General features: G+C 42.1%; 2 protein-coding genes and 1 long non-coding RNA gene across 3 annotated transcripts; 2 read left to right on the top strand and 1 right to left on the bottom strand.

Moving 5' to 3' along the window:
- Window positions 1–522: 522 nt before the first annotated feature.
- anapc2 (anaphase promoting complex subunit 2) lies at window positions 523–9,261 on the bottom strand. Its single transcript, XM_041975200.1, has 14 exons — window positions 8,926–9,261; window positions 8,377–8,626; window positions 7,976–8,297; window positions 7,763–7,895; window positions 7,475–7,676; window positions 5,019–5,138; window positions 4,515–4,632; window positions 2,915–3,093; window positions 2,703–2,844; window positions 2,541–2,616; window positions 2,252–2,455; window positions 2,007–2,139; window positions 1,511–1,752; window positions 523–1,026 (listed from the first exon to the last, which is right to left on the bottom strand). The coding sequence occupies exons 1-14, from the start codon at window positions 9,022–9,024 to the stop codon at window positions 817–819; spliced, it is 2,430 nt and encodes an 809-aa protein (XP_041831134.1). The 5' UTR covers window positions 9,025–9,261; the 3' UTR covers window positions 523–816.
- Window positions 9,262–10,175: 914 nt separating this feature from the next.
- rnf25 (ring finger protein 25) lies at window positions 10,176–15,883 on the top strand. Its single transcript, XM_041975892.1, has 10 exons — window positions 10,176–10,276; window positions 10,519–10,590; window positions 12,106–12,202; window positions 13,370–13,437; window positions 13,525–13,594; window positions 13,686–13,757; window positions 13,833–13,979; window positions 14,061–14,150; window positions 14,225–14,362; window positions 14,926–15,883. The coding sequence occupies exons 1-10, from the start codon at window positions 10,260–10,262 to the stop codon at window positions 15,589–15,591; spliced, it is 1,437 nt and encodes a 478-aa protein (XP_041831826.1). The 5' UTR covers window positions 10,176–10,259; the 3' UTR covers window positions 15,592–15,883.
- On the top strand, window positions 11,072–11,678 carry LOC121633711. The gene is made up of 2 exons (XR_006009115.1): window positions 11,072–11,161; window positions 11,490–11,678. It is a non-coding gene; the product is annotated as an uncharacterized LOC121633711 (long non-coding RNA).
- Window positions 15,884–16,503: the final 620 nt, after the last annotated feature.

Below are 16,503 nucleotides of genomic sequence, written 5' to 3' on the forward strand. Positions count from 1 at the left end.
GTGGTCATAAAGGGATGGACATGGTCAGCAACAATACTCAGGTAGGCTGTGGTGGTTAAACCAGGAAACGTTGGTACTAAGGGGCCCAAAGTGGGCCAAGAAAATATTCCCCACATTATTACACCACCAGAACCCTGAAGTGTTGATCCAAGGCAGGTTGGATCCATGTTTTCATGATGTTTCCACCAAATTGTGAGCCTAGCATCTGAATGTGGAGCTGAAATGGAGACTCAAGTTGCCTGGTCCAGACAACTGCTGCTCACTGGATATTTTCTCTTTTTCAGACCATTCTCAGTAAACCCTAGAGATGGTTGTGTGTAAAAATCTAAGTGAATATTCAGCCCAACAGCCATGCCACGTTCAAAGTCACTTTAATCCTCTTTCTTACGCTCAGTTTCAGCTTTAAGTCGTTTTCACCATGTCTACGTGACTACATGCTGCCGTGTTATTAGCTGGTTAGATATTTGTGTTAAGATGAAACAATCAGACTTCAGTAAGGATCGGGGTGACTTTGCAGTAGGATACTGTTTAACCTCTTTAATAATTTGTAGCTTTAAATGAAGTTGAGACATATTTCCTTGTAAAACTAATAAAAACCAAATGTACAAATTTTATATTAAAGTCAGAAGTTTGGAAAAGCTGTGACATGAATGCTGAGTTCAGGCAAACACGAGACATGAAAGAGCTTTTCATAACAAACATGTTTCACATATTCAGTTCAGCTGCATTCATGTCACACAGACAAGTGATTTTTTTTCTCACTGAGTTTGCAGCTTGAAGCATTTTCCTGCTCTTTAATGAGCACGCCGTCCTCCATCAGTTAGATTTGGGGAGTCTGTAGACGCCTGCTGACACCATCAGCTGGTGCTCCCTGACCTTCTTCTGCAGGAAGGCCTCCAGCTCGTTGATGTCCATCTCTGTGACGACGGGTCCCGTGGCGACAAACATCCGCAGCATGGAGTGGATGCGGTCCAGTGTCATGCTGTCCAGGTTGGTGAGCATGGCCTGGATGTAGGCCCAGAACAGCTGCAGGGACAGTGATTAGAGGAGCCACGTTTCATCTTTTATCTTTGTGAGGATGTTTGTGGACACGCAGAGTCCTCAACCTTCATTTTTCAATTCTTACAGACAGATTTATGCAAATCTAGGCGTGCAAGGTTTAGAATTTAGCAACTTGTATTTATATTTAGAAATTTGATTAAATATAAGAGCAGATCTGACCATCTAGTGGTAGAACAGAAAATCTCAGAATCCACATGCATTTTTTTTATTATCTTGTCAGAATAAGAAATAATAATAAATAATCTTTTTTTTTTTACATTAAAAAGACACATTGGTTTCAAAACTTACAAAAGACACCAGTGACAGCCAGGTGAAACTTATCACTGACCTGGTTTTATTATAAGATGTTCCAGGTATTTTTCTAAAAACATGTTAGCTGCAGCCCCAAAATGACGACACAGTAGAAACTGATTGGATAAAACTCATCAATGTAAGATTCTGGACTCACCTGCAGCTTCTCCTCCCTCTGCTCAGACTGGGTGGTGGTGTTGGAGTCCCTCTCCTCGTCGCTGTCGATCAGCATCACCCCCCTCTCCAGCTTCTCTTTGGATGAGCCCATCTCCACCACGTAGAAGCGGCCACCCGCCTCCTCCCTCAGCACGCCGTGCTGCTGCCACAGAGCCAGCTTCCTGTGCACCAGCTCCTTCGGGGCGCCCAGCTTCGCGCTCAGCTCCTCCAGTGTCCACGAACCTGATGGACAACAGAGGGACACAGTTTCCAGGGGCTCTTTGTTTCCGTAAAAACATCGTTACAGCTTTCAGTCTCATTGTCAAAAGTTCTTTAACCACTCAGCAAATGAAGTGCAGAAATACTTTAGTTACAAGAATATTTCAAACTGTGCAGAAACTAAAATGAAACATCTGTTTTAAGATGTCTGAAATGTAATGTGTACATCTGAAAACCGTCTGACTGAACTTTAAATTTGAGAAATCGGAAGACTTTACTTTTCTCTTGGAAGTGCAGGATGATGGCGGCGTGGATGGGGGACACGGTGAGGTTGCTGAGCGTTCGGTCCTCCAGCTCCACATCCAGGGTGACTGAGCCCAGATGAGGCTTCCAGCTCAGCGTCCTCATTGCCTGAAGACAGCAAACACAACACACATAAAGCAGCAGCTGGCTGTTGTTGAGAGGGGACTGCAGGGTTTGGAAAAGTGATCTCTGCATCATCAGCTCAACGCGGAGGACCCACCTTGAGCTTCTCGTAGCGGTGTGTGTAGGTCTCCATGGCCTGCAATACAACAGGGGGGAGCTCCAGCTTCTCTTCCTTCAGCGTGGGCCAGAACTCAGACGACAGGATGATGGCTGACAGGGACAGCGGCGGCTGCTCATCTTCGCTCAGCCTGGATTCCTCCTCACGGATGTTGCTGTTGATCCTGCGAGAGTCCGCCATGTCCTGCACACATGATGCTAATGCTGACAAACAATCTCACGTATCTGACAGTTACATGGTCACCGACCAATAAGATGTGGCCACATACCTTCAGCATGACCTCGCAGTAATGCATGTGAGACTCTCCGAAGCGCAGCTTCAGCAGCTCCACGTTACGAATCTCCCTGGAAACACACGTCAACACCACAGCTGAGACTCAAGCACATCGTTACTGAGTTAAAAGAGGACATGATGTTTGGTTCAGTCGTACCTGGCGGTGTTGTAGTTGAGCTGGTGCAGCAACCGGTCCGCCAGCACAGCTCTGTACTCGTCAATGAAGATGTCCTTGCTGCCATAGATGCTGACTAGCAGGCTGATGATGTCAGACGAACGCCGCTTCGAGCCCATTTTATCTGACATCAGAAGCAAGTTTCAGTTCACTGATCTGCAGCAAAACGCTGCTCAAACGGTGCATTTACTGACCAGGTACGGCGTCAGTCGGGTCTGGAGTCCAGTCCTCTGGGTCATTGCCTTCATCGTCGCTGTCCTGCATCTCCAGAGTCACCGGGTCTCCTCTGGACAGCTCGGAGGCCAAGTCAGTGCAGCCTTCTGCATCTCCGGTCAGACCGGCCACGATCTGCCTCACCGTGTCCTCCCGAGTCCTGAAACAACAAAACGCAGCCGCTTCCTTACTTCAGCTCCTCTGAGGTCTGATCTGGGACTTTCTCTTAGGCCTCTGCTCTAAAATGTCATCCCCATACTGAAACGAGTATATCTCTGCAACCACAAGGTCTACTGAAATACCTTTGGAGTCATGAGATTAGTTAAGATGTGTCAAAATCTGTTTATTTTTAGCAGAATTTACTATTTTTAAATAACAGACAAAAAATACATGCATGTGTGCAGACTTGCTGCAAGCAGACAACTACACACTAGTACCTCTGAATACTCATACACCTGCTGGCATGTCTGTACTTCCACCATTTTCATAAATGTGTGTGTGTGTGTGTGTGTGTACACTTTCCTAGTGTACACACACAACCACGAACTATTAGGATGTGTAAAAATCAGTTTATGTGTTACTGGTGAAGAATAAATGAAAATGGCACATGACACAAATTAATAAAGTTTCATACTTGCCTAAAAAAAAAAACTTTCAGGTTGAACATGAATATCTCTATAGAATGATGCATCTAAACCTTTTCTTAGAGGTTTTAGTTAGGAAGCATCTCCAGAATGACCAATTTGGCCCATTTTGGAATCATCAGTTCTCTCAGTTTTTAAAAGGTTAAAGCGAAATGTTATTTTTCGCTTATTTCATGTTTCCTGAAACTATACGGTTAAATGTGGTCATTTGGTTTCTAGCTACAAATATCTGATTTTGCATTAATTTCCAAAACAGTTTTCTGTTTAAATTTGGAGCTCTCATGTTCACCTGATAGTTAAAACTCTTCCTGAACCGAAGTTGCAGCTTTTGGTTCAAATTTGTGGAATTTTACCAACTAAATCTTTAAGTTGTTTAGAAAAATTATTTTTCTCTTCTTCAAATCCTTCACCCACCAGCCTTCAACTCAAATTCTGGAGGTTTTTACAGGGTTTTATTAATTAAATAATTAATTCCACAAATGATGCAGAAATATCCATCCATCCATCCATCCATCCATCCATCCTCCACTGCTTACCTTATGTTTGCACTGTTGCAGTGTGTGAAATGATCTTTCTTGGTATTGTTTGTGTTTACACTGAGCAGATGTTATAATGCTTTTTACGTATGTTTTAATCCTATTTATCATCTATTTTTTTATATTCCTATTTTCTTTTTTCTATTTTTTTTTTAAATCCTTTTAAATTTCTTACCTGCCACAAAGATTGCAGATAGAAACTAGCCAGGAAGCTCTAATCTGTTGCAGTGCATAATATTTTTACTGTACATGGTCCCTGCAAACTTTTAAAATAAATCAAGTATCTCTCCATGACAGTACTGTTTCTCAATGACATGAATAAATTGAAGATTTTTTCCCATAAAGAATCAACATGTGGAACTGACCCCGTGATAAGGCTGTGTGGCTGTAAACAGACTCACCTGAGGTACCTTCGGATTGGCTGGCAGGCGACCTGCAGGATGACCATGGAGGGGTCGAGCTCTCTGAGAGCTTTGATGGCCGAGATGTAAACTGTGAGGATGTCTGATGTGTGAACACCTGCAGGAGGGAAAGAGTCAACACCTTTCCATGGTCGCCCGCCGCCCCGTGCAGCTCAGGATGGAGGATTGACTCAAAGTCAAGATTCAGTGCAATCAGTTGGTAACCTTAACAAGGCCATTATTTATTATGAATCGGCTGTATGAACACTGATTGGATGACAATGGATCTGTAAAGCCCTGAGATTATGTCGTTGTAAAGCGGTGTTATGGACAACCAGATAAATCAACAGCAGGATGAGATTCCCTGTTAATAACCTACAGGCCTCATTTTTCTTCTCAAACTATAGAGACTAAACAATTTTTCTTGTCTACAGGAAAGCACTGAAACTAAATAAAACCGAACATCTCTGAAAAAAACGTCCTGCATGCTGCACAGTAACTGACCCGGGTGCAGCAGACGGCTCTCAAAGGCAGATTTGAGCGAAGTGAGGAGCTGCTGTCGCTGGTTGGTCCTCTCCAGACAAAACTTCAGATCCTCAATAGCAGCTTTGGATTCTGGGAAATCTGGAAGAGATGGAGGAAAACTGAGAGTCAAGCAAAACCTGATTTACAATAAGAGGAAAAAACTGAGATGTACTCACAACTAGTACTGTCACCATTACCTGATTTCACTGTTAATAGCTCTATTAAACACCACGATTAGCTAACAAAGATCCCTCAATATCATCACTTTCCATAAAGGATTACATCTGAAATGTATCATCAGATCAGGAAGGAAAACGAAGCTGAACAACTTCCGTGTGTTGCTTTGTTTTCCTTCTGCGTTAGAGCAGGAAAGTACGGCAGAGGAAGTTATTCCCTCCAAACTAATGGACTAAATTACTTTTCCTTTTTTAGTCGTCAGTGCAATAATCTGTAGCAGAAATTGTATTTATTTCCACTGTTCCAGGATTATTTACGTGTCAAACAGCTGGAATTCAAAGCTAGCCAGATGATTTTCCTGCTTTCTAAAGAAATGTTTAAAAGCATTTTTATAGTGTAGTTTCCAGAAAGAAGCCTCCCAAGTCCAGGTAGAGGTCCTGTTGGCTTTTCATCCTTTTTCTCTGAGACAAATCCAGATTTATTTATTCTACACAGCAGAGGAGATTGATGCTAAATTTACTTTCTTACTTTATTATTTTGTTAAGTTGGGATTAAAAGATGGAAGTAAATAAAAGACATAAGGAGTGTAAATAGTGATGGGAAATTAACTAACACATTATAATCGTAACAAATGTAAAATCCTTATTATGATTATTTATGCTTCTATTTCATCCCGCTTGGATTTCTATAACAGACTTAACTAGGAGTGAGTCGGTCTTCATTGTCCTGTCTGCAGCTGGTCCAGGACTGACATGACCTTTAACGGGTACCTATAAAAGAGAACGTATCACTCCTGTCCTGGCTTCACTCCACTACCTGTCTGTGCGTTTTAGGGTTCATGTTAAACTTATGTTTGTTTTTAAATGTCTAAATGGCCTTGCCTTAACAGCTGACCAGCTGCTCCTGCAGGTACCGATGTCCAGGAGGAGGGGACAGAGAATTCTCCATTGTTCCTCCACAACTGTGGTATAATCTGCCTTTGCACATCAGAGAGGCCCCTTCACTGTCCTCTTTTAAAACTTGTCTTAACTCATTTTTATTCTTTGACTTTCAACCCCAGCGTGACTAAGCTTTTATTTGATCTTTTTTTAATTGGTTTTAATTGGTTTTAGTGTGTCTGATGTTTTTGTTTTAAATTTTTTTTTAATCACGATTTTCCTTGTGTGCAGCACTTTGTTCAAGCTGTGGTTGTTTTAAAGTGCTTTATAAATAAAGTTGGTATGGTATTTCTCTGAGAATCATTGTATCAATAAAATCAATAATCATGACATAATCAGAACGATGAACTTGAACTGGAGGACAAGAAGGGCACGATGATGAGCTCATGTAGAACAGACTGGGACAGTTTCCAAAACTTTTTGTTTATATGTCTTTGGGTTACATTATCCATGCTTTTATTTTGTCAGAGACTGTAACATTTTGTACTCGGGTGTGCGTCGTTCCCTTCTCACTCGGCTGCAGCCGGTCCAGAACGGCAAAGGGCGACCATAGACCACAGACCACCTGTGTTGGCCTCCTCTCACTAGCTTTCTGTTCATTTTAGAATTGATTTTATCATTTTAATGTTTGTTTTTAAGTCTTCGAAGGGGTCATCTCCCTCCTATCTCTCTGATCTTTAAACTCCCCCCACTTCAGTCCTTCTTGCTGTTCTGAGGTCTACATTAAAGCAAAGAGGGGGCGGAGCTTTTTCAGTTGTTGATCCCAAATTGTGGAACAGCCTCCGTCCCCACATTAAGACCTCACGATCAGTTCACATTTTTAAACCAGACTAAAGACGCATTTTTATTCTCTTGCTTTCAAACCGCAGTGCTGGTGCCGCTGCCTTATTCCTCTCTTTTATGTATGCTCATTTTTAATTGCATTTGTTTTTACAACCTGTGCAGCACCTTGGTCAACACTTGTGTTTTTAAAGTGCTTTGTAAATAAAGTTGACTTTGTTAACAGGAAGTTGAGGAAATAAAAGAAAACCTCTGCATTAAAATGCCCATCCAAACATTTTGAGTGATGTGTTACACATCTCCACTACAACACAACCTATGAGTGATCTCTGAGTGTTACCATGGAAACATGGCCGTGCTCAATGATAGTTTTGAGGTCATTTTCTCATATTTTTTTACTTGGTTGTTGAAGCTTTGTATAACATGTTAATCAGACTTGTTTATTTTAGCTGGTTTGAAGTGAATGAATGAGCGTATTGTGGACAGTAGGTGGTGCTGAATCTTCCACATGGCTGTAATAAACCAGTTTAGTAGTTTCACCTCTGATGATGCTGAACAGCTCCTCGATCCTCATGTTGACGTAGATCCTGCAGAAGAACTGATGCATGTGGCATCTCCACTGCTTCATGATGGAGCTCTTGGGCTGCGCACCAGGACTGCCTGGACCCCCAGAGACCGGACCTTCTCCTTCCGCCTCACTGGCAAACACTTTGCTAAGCCAGCCGAGCACCAGCTCCAACCACTGCTCACACACAGACAGGAAGATTCAGAGCGAGCAGACGATAAGAGGAGAAACCTGCCGGTAGAAAGACGTGCAGGTTGTTTCACCTCCTGGAACTCCTGCAGGAACGAGCGCTCGTACTCGCCGCGGCAGTGCTGGTCCATACGCTGCTCGATCAGCTTGTGGAGGATGGAGGTAACAGCCTCGGAGCTGACCCACTCCAGCAGCTGCAGCTTTGATCTACAACCACATGGCAACACCTGATCAGCCACGGATAACAGAGGAAGCATGAAGTTCTGAACATGTAAGCATCCACTAACAGTATGTGGCTAAGCTCCTGCAGCTGTTCCAAGGCCCCCTGACACCAGCACTCCTGTGTTAGAACCCCACAGCCTGGGCAGGCCCCTCCTTCAGGGCCATCTGGAGCCTCAACACCATCCTCGCTGCCCCCCTCGTGGTTCATGTAGACGGAGAAGGTCCTGCTGTAAAACTCCAGCACTCGCTCCTGTAGGACTGGAGATGGAGAGAAGAGCAGGAGGGCCCTAATGGTGGTGAATGCCCGCTCCTTGAGGCCCCTGGGCCCCGGCCCACACAGTCCACTGCGACCCTCATCCTGCCATGCCCCCAGTCTCTCCAAACCACCTGTGAGGAGGAAGAGGTGTTTTAAAGAGGCTGATTTTAATATACGTGATCTTATCAACTCTTAATTTCTTCTACTTGCTCAGGAAAGGTTCCAGGCGGTCCAGCAGAGTCCTGAAGGCAGTGAGAAGAACCAAGGCCCTGTCCCGCTCCTCCAGCTCATTCTCTGGCTGTTTCAGTCCAGACCAGAACTCGGGAACCACTGAGGATGACAGACGCATCTGCATACCCTCCAGTAGCCAGATGCCAAGCAGCTGACCCAGACCCTGACCGCACAGCAGGTCCAGGCAATCCAAGATGTTCTGGTCAGACACAGAGCAGCTAGGAGACACCTAAACATGGACCCAAAGAGAATGTCAATAACCAGCCTGCATCATAGTCCACCTCCAATCAGAAATATATTTTACATGTTAGGCCTGAGCTTTGGAAGGTCAATAAAAATGCCGAATGTAACCGAGTACTTCTATCGATGAGTAAAACTTCTGGTCACGTGTCTTACTAGTTACAAACCATCACAACAAGCAAATAAGCATTAAAATGTCAGATATTTCAGTGGAATTCGGTTACAGCGCTCCATTCCATGTTCGCTTGGGTCAGTTAGCTATTTGAGTCCACGACTCAACCTACTCACCAGAGCTGCTGTGACAGTTTCCCACGCATCGGCAAGCCCGTGATGCGGTCCGGGTCCAGACATTTCCACTGAGTCCGAGTCCATCACCATTTCCTCCATTTTCACACTTTATCCACAAGTAAAGAACCAACTCGTAAACTTCAGTTGGTTTTGTCACGTTATACCAGCGTACAGACGTGTATACATCTCAGTTTAGTTCTTGTCGATTTCCAAATGATCACTTTCTTAAATTGGTAACAACATTGGATATTAATTCATAACAAGACTACATCCTTCTTGCATGGCGGGTTCCTGATTTTACTTCTTCTACGTTGTGGTTTGCGCTCTATTCTTCTTCTGCAGTTTATTGGCGGTTGGCAAACAACGTGCAAATGTGCCACCCACTGGTAAGGAGTGTGGGACGGGATTCTTTATCAGCCCTGTTTTAGATAGAAAATGAATTATGATTAGGTACGTACCCTCTCCTGAGCTACCCTGTAAAATACCTGGATTTTCAAATGTTACTTTCATTGCCCTGGTGTATCTATCATTTCCTTCCTTTCTGTCTCAAATCTGTTGCAGTGAACCATTACATGTTTTAATTTTGTTTGCAGTATGTACACCGACCTGTATCAGGTTTACCCATCATACAGTGTATCAAGCCAAGTATGTCCCAATCTAAGTCTTAATATAACACTATCCTGTGTCCTATAAACCTCTTCCCTTCTCCCACAGTCCTTTGTGCTCTGTAAACCATCGTCCTTTCCTTTCTTCTTCTTACTGTTTCTGCCACTAAATAAAACTAAATAACTAAAACCCAAAATTAACATTTATGTTCAAAGTGTTGAGTGTTGAAAATATGCAAAATACTTAAAGCTAACATAAACCCAGATTATATAATAGAAAATAAGTCTATGCTATACAGTTAAAAAATATTCGTCAAGATATGATAATGGTGTAACTTGGTGTGAAAAAATGTTTCTTGCTGCCCTCTGGTGGTTACAGTTGGTAAGTACATTTAGACCCTACAGCTGTAAAGTTAGTCACATTAAGGGTAGTTTCACATCCGGTTAACTTTTTAAAAATAATAGGTTTTAAATAGCTATATTTTATTTCCAGGTCAACAGTACACTGACACTTTAATTGAAATAAGATTGGCCTTCCACCGGGATTGTCACGTCTCTCATTCAAATTTAAAACGGTGTGTTGATTTTCAGAGTTTTACTATTTATTTGTTTAGCTAGTTATTTAGTTAGTTATTTAGTTAGTTAGTTAACGTCTCAAATTACTTTGAAGCTTAGAGTTCTAAGGCTACTTCCGCTTAGCTCCAGTCAGCTACCAGCCGAGATATCACGATGGCAGCGGAATGCGAGTGAGTTTATTGACAACACATCTGAATTCCGTCCACAAAATGTCATGACACTCTTTGTATTTACTACCCACACAACCCGCTTACGGCTGGCCGCTGTTTTCTGGGTAAAATCTGATAAAAATGTCGCAGGTTTAGGTTGCTAGCTGATGGAAGCTAACGCGCTAAGTAGATTTTTGTAACGGGTTATAAAACGGTAAACTGAGGCAGACTCACAAGTTAAAATAATTATGTTTTGCCCGCAGTGTGCAGTCTGAGATCGAGGTGCTGCAGTCCATTTACCTGGACGAACTGCAGGTGGACAGGGCGGAGGAGGGGTGAGAAAACAGCTGATCACTCCACCTCATTACTGCATTAGCTGTGGCTCTGATTGATGATTTAGTGGATGTCTGTTCAGTATAGAGGTCAAAACGGCAAATTTCAAAATAACCAGTGTATATATACAAGACAGGTTTATTTATTGGGCACATTCTGTTCACCAGGATAAGTATTACGTTGAATATGTGCAGAAAAAGAGTTAAATTAAAGCTCCACAGTAAATTGTTATGGATTATTTCACTCCAGGAAAAGATATTATGGAGATATTTTACCTCCATTCAAAAAGCGTGAAACCTACAGAGTGGGACTAGTAGTATGTTTGTAGTTTGTAGTTTATTTCTATTGCAGACTTAAAGAGCAAGAATGTTTTAAGTGTGTAACATATACCATGAAACTTAAAAGCAAGAAAAAAACTGTAAAACTGACCAAAAATAAAAAATTCAAACAAAGAGACATGAAATCCTGATGGAACTCAAGCCAAGATAAGAGTGAGTTTTCAGATTAGATTTAAAAGAATATTGAGTGGCAGGTTAATTTATTATTATTTAGGTTATTATCTAGAGTCTAGGGGTCCCCAGTTACCTCATCTCACTTTGAAAAAGCGAAGAAGCATGAAAAAGTACATAAAAGAATGGAACCTTCTTTACAAAAAAAGTATTTTATGGGGAATAGTTGCAATATGTTTGATATTTTTACAATTGGAAAAGCTTTATGTTGTAGTTCTGGTCTCCAGATTATTTTTGCCAGTTCTGGCAGGAATTTCTTGATCCTTATATAAAGTGACAAACTGGAAGAGACGACTTCCTGGTTAGTTTTGAAAAGAAATTAAATGATTTTAGTTTTTATAAGAGATTCCATTACTTTCAAGTCTGCCAACACCTAATAATCAGCTCATTAGATTAATTAGCTATGATTTAGTATTTTACATACAAAGTTTTTTATTATTATTATTATTTATTGTGAAATCGGTCCATTATTTTGATCTGATTTCAGCATCAAGTGGTCCAATTTTTCCCTTTTCATGAAAAAGGAAGAATCGCTTTACTAACCAGAAAAGATATTTATTGTTGTTTTACGGAAAGGCAGCGAAAAACAGACTGAACATTAATCAGCATTAATTCTTTAAAATCATTTATCAGTTATTGAAAATATATTTAAATTTTTCTTTTTTTATTTAAATTTTTTTTTTTCACTTTTATTTAAAAATGAAAATACATTTTATTTAACTTTCAAACTTTTTCATTATTTTTTATTTATCAAAAGAAACACTATTTTAATGTTTAGTTTTTTATTTATGAAAAAAAATTCTTTTCTTTCATTTTTTATTTTTATATTTAATGTATTAAAAGTATATATTTTCCTGGTCTCTACTAGGTAATTAAGTGACTCTTGTTCATTTATTGATGATTTAAAAAGATGTTGAAACTGATTTTTGTGTTAAGTTCATAGATATGTTACTGGAATCTGGCCACGCTTTTTCTTTTGTTTGGTGAGTGTGCTGCTGCTTGTTTCAGGAGCTGGGAGGTGAGCCTGGTCCTGTACCCGTCCACAGCAGAGGACTCGGTCTCTCAGTTTGTCCGGCTCACCCTGACTTTGACCCTGGATCAGCGGGTACGCCCTTCCTTATCTCATCCTGCTCTCAGACTCCGTTACAGTGTTGTAACCCTCCAAGAACATAATCAGAATTTTAGTCATTCATCCATGTACACGATTCAAACAACTTTATTTATATACAAATTTTACGTGTTGAATTTGAAAGGCCTTTTCATGTGCTGTATTTCAAACTTTAACTCACATTTTTTTAAAGGTCCCATATTATGCAAAATTCACTTTTTAATGGTTTTGGAACAGTCATACTGGTCCCCCCGCATGTGTAGGAGACCCGTAAGTGTGAAACTCTTTCAGGCGCTCTCTCTCCCCCCTGCTCCACCTCTAGGGAAGTAAGCGCTGAAATGAGTTTGTTTGAAAGCGTGTACGTTATGACGTCATAAGGGACAATAACCACTCCCCACAGAGCGATGGACCCGTCTACCGGCTCTCAAAGCCCGCCCTCTAAAAATCACCTAGCGCCCAGTGTTTTTCCCTCTTCGGCAACCCTCGTTAGCGGACATGGCTAAGCGACAGAAGCACTGTTCTGTTTGTGGCTGCATAAATGAACACGAAAACGTTTTTTACTTCCATCCACTGAACCCACGAGGACTGAGTGGATTAATTTTATTTTTGGAGGAAATGTACCCGGAAAACTTCCAAAGGTTTTGCATGTCTGTGGCCAGCATTTCAAAGAGGACTGTTTCCACAACATGGGGGCATGGAAAGCAGGCTTCGCCAACCGTTTGAAGCTGAAGCCAGGTTCAATACCAACTGTCCGTGACACAGCTGGAGAGGTAAGAGCTGGCAGTTATTTTATCGTTTCGGCCTTATTAGTCTGATAGCTTGAAAATATATTACGCTGTAATCAGCGTCTAGTAACCGCTAAGGCCTAACCTGTCAATCACCTCATGACGGGCGATGCGATGGGCGGAGCTAACAGCTGAGCTGCTCCACCAGGGTTCCGCCCACCATAAACGGCACATTTCTGAAGCTGCTAAAAGAGGGAGGTGAAGAGAAGCCGCTGCACTCAAACTGAGGGTCGATTTGTCCATACCATGGCGGAAATATTTCATTTAGATATTAATGAATGGTCTCAGATTGGGAATAAAGTGTATAATATGGGACCTTTAAATCATTGATCAGTGAATATAACAATATTTTGACTCTGTTGTCCTCCTGTTTGTTCAGTATCCCTCGTCCTCTCCTGCCATCTCCATTCATAACCCCCGCGGGCTTTCTGATGATAAACTCAGCTGGTAACAAACTCTCATTTATGCCTTTACCGGCACAGAAACTTTCAACAGTGATGTAAAACCTAATAGTTTCTAATCTTTTTGCATAAGTGTCCGGAGGTGTCTCCATGAGGAGGCTCAGTCGTGTCTGGGTTCACCCATGTTGTATCAGCTCATTGAGGTGAGTACGTTTGATCTTTATTTAGCTGTTATTGAAAAGAGTATTTAGTTTCTGTGCAGTGATTTTCTGTAAGCTGACTTTTCTCCTCCAGAAAGCTAAAGAAATCCTGACTGAAAGCAACATTCCTCATGGAAACTGCGTCATCTGCCTTTATGGTTTTAAGGTGAGCTACTTCCTAGAAACGTTTGCAGATGTTTCCAGAATTGTTGCTGAAATCTTTGCTGTCTCTGGTTCTCAGGAGGGGGAAACGTTCACCAAGACGAGCTGCTACCACTACTTCCACTCCCACTGCCTCGGCCGCTATGTCAGCCACTCGGAGAGGGAGCTCCACCAGCTGGAGAAGGAGCTGGAGGAGGACAAAACCAGAGACGGAACCAAGTATCAGGTCAGATATCAGAAACTCTACAAATAAGTCGCCCCCCTCAGCTGAAGACATCCTGAATCCTCACTCTGACTGGTCCAACAGGAGCTGACGGTGGTGTGTCCGGTGTGCAGGGAGACCCTGATGTACGATGTGGATCAGCTCCTGTCGTCTCCAGCGCCTCAGCTGCCCGAGGTAAACCCAGACCCCACAGAGTGGCTGGTCAGCTGCGAATGAAAACACTGACAGGCTTTGTGTTTTTCTGTCAGCTTGATGAAGCAGCAATTGGCTCAGATTTTCAGCAGAAGTGGTGCAAGCTCCAGAAGCTTCTAGAAAAACAGAAATCTAAAGGAGGGATCATCGACCCCGAGGTGGAATCAAATCGCTTTCTCATCCATATCAATGAGGTAAGAAGGAATTTACTGATGAATGTCTGCATTCATGTCCTCTTCTTACATATTAACCCTTTAAAGCCCGACCCAAGAAAAAAAATTATATATTTTTCAATCTGAAATCTTTATTTAGCCCTTTAATAAAATGTAAAAAATGTTTAGCTAAAATTATTTGGTAGTGTTGTAAGTGCTGCTGAGTCTCTCATTTTCCTCTCGCATCAATTAAATATTCATCTATCGATCTGCAAGATTGCTAAAACCAAGTCTCTCCACCATGGACAGGTGTACTTGCATTATACCTGCAATCATTTTCTTATTTGCAGTTTTTTTTTCACAAATACACTTAAAAGGTCGTATAAAACATTTGGTGGTTCCTCATTTATAGATTGCTGTTCACAGAATGAAGAAAATGCTATTTTAAGCCACTTGTTTTGTTTTTTGTTTTTTTATGCTTTTATATAAGCAAAAACATAAAATGTATAAATTTGAGAGGGAAAAGCGAGCTTATAGGGATTTTGGGGGGGTGTAATAAATGCTAGAGTGGGACCTTTAACAGTGATGCATGTCGCCTCCTGTAGGCTCCTCCTGCTGCTGAAGATGGAAACCTTGAAGTTGACTTCTCTCCTGAACCCCCATCCTCCTCCACCTCTAATGAAACTGGTGTCGGAGTGAACCAGTTTGCTACTGGACAGGCCCACTGTAGAGGCATTCAGGGCCAGAGGCGTCCACACCAGGCAAGGGGACTGAGAAAAGGAGGCAGGTCCAGACCACAACACAGCAGAGCCCCTCCTATCACAGAGTATCTGGACAAACTGTCTCTGACCTCTGACAGCACTGAGGAATCAATCAAAGCCAAAGCTCGGGGGGATCATGTCCAGTACATGAAAGGGGACCTGGAGGTATGCCAGTCCAGGACCAGCAGGGAAGTCTCTGCAGAGCACCAGGAGATGCAGGCCTCTACAGACCATCGGGCGACATACCAGTCAGGTTTGGAAGCTGAATGCCCTAAAGATGCTGCAGACTCTGCAGCATCTTGCAGCCATCGGGGAAGAAGAAGGGGCCCTCACCGACCTGTCCTACACTCCGGGGCCCCTGGACCTCCACGGCACCACTGGGATGGTCGACCCTCCAGAAGCAGAGGAGGGGCTAACCTTTGCGGCAGAGGAGGCGGACCCCGCCGTGGTCATCATGACAGGGGCTTCCAGCAGAAGGTGGTGGAGAGAGGAAGGGAGGAGGTGCTATGACAAAGGGCAACAGGAGGGTCAACGAACAAGCGTGTGTGTGCCTCCGTCATGGGTCTGGTTAAATTAAAGCCCTGCAACGGACGTCTCCAATCCTCCCGTTTGTCGCCATGTCCCCCCGGTCTGGTATGCACTTTCACAGAAATCAGATACAGATGGTTGCTGCTTTTTGTTGTGATGCTAAACCACTTGAGGAAACTACAAATTAAAACTGCTCTGGATGTTGGTGTGTGGAAGTGTGACTCTGTAATTTAATGTCATGAAAGCTACAAAATACTAAAAGAAATTAATTCTCTGCTGACTTCTACTCTGTTCAGGTGGAAATATACTACAAATATTTTTTATTCGTAGATGAATAACCATTTCAAACACTACACCAGTACCATAAAATAACCAAAGTAACGGTAAATAATTTAAATACCACACAGTGGCCCCGCTGAATGTATACCCTTTTCAGTTCCTGTATTCAGGAAAACTTCAGTACTAACTGGGGCATTTCCACTGGATGGAAACCTGAAGCTTAATAAGTTTTAACAAAAGTGAAAAGGTTTTTCTGATCCTTTAGTGGACAACCAGGAGCCAGAATTACTTGTAATCATTAAAAGCAATCTTGATCAATATTTCTATATCTTTCTGAGTTTTTCTTTGAAGATTTTCTGCTTTTCCCCTCATTTTCAGTCCAATTCTAGTACCAGACCATTTTCAGAGGGACTTGACTCTAACCTGTGAATCATTCAAGACAACTAATGACTCCTCTCTCAAGCTCAAGGGTCAGCACATAACAGAAAACTTAGCAAATAAGAAAAATAAAACTGGATCTTCAAGTTCTTATTTACACAAAGATGTCATTTGTTCTCATTTCTGTAAAAACCAGCAAAGATCAGACAGTTTAACAGAAAATAGGATTTTAGCAGC

This window comes from Melanotaenia boesemani, chromosome 2 (assembly GCF_017639745.1).
Source record: "Melanotaenia boesemani isolate fMelBoe1 chromosome 2, fMelBoe1.pri, whole genome shotgun sequence".
In the NCBI taxonomy this organism is placed as follows: domain Eukaryota; kingdom Metazoa; phylum Chordata; class Actinopteri; order Atheriniformes; family Melanotaeniidae; genus Melanotaenia; species Melanotaenia boesemani.

Excerpts from the sequence above, each read along its gene's own strand:
- rnf25 (XM_041975892.1), top strand. Across the intron at positions 13,758-13,832 it reads TCTGCCTTTATGGTTTTAAG|GAGGGGGAAACGTTCACCAA; the intron begins GTGAGCTACTTC and ends TCTGGTTCTCAG. Across the intron at positions 14,363-14,925 it reads TTCTCATCCATATCAATGAG|GCTCCTCCTGCTGCTGAAGA; the intron begins GTAAGAAGGAAT and ends CGCCTCCTGTAG.
- anapc2 (XM_041975200.1), bottom strand. The coding sequence starts at position 9,024 with ATGGAGGAAATGGTGATGGACTCGGACTCAGTGGAAATGTCTGGACCC. Across the intron at positions 2,845-2,914 it reads CCCGACTGACGCCGTACCTG|ATAAAATGGGCTCGAAGCGG; the intron begins GTCAGTAAATGC and ends TTCTGATGTCAG. Across the intron at positions 1,753-2,006 it reads CCTGCACTTCCAAGAGAAAA|GTTCGTGGACACTGGAGGAG; the intron begins GTAAAGTCTTCC and ends GTTGTCCATCAG.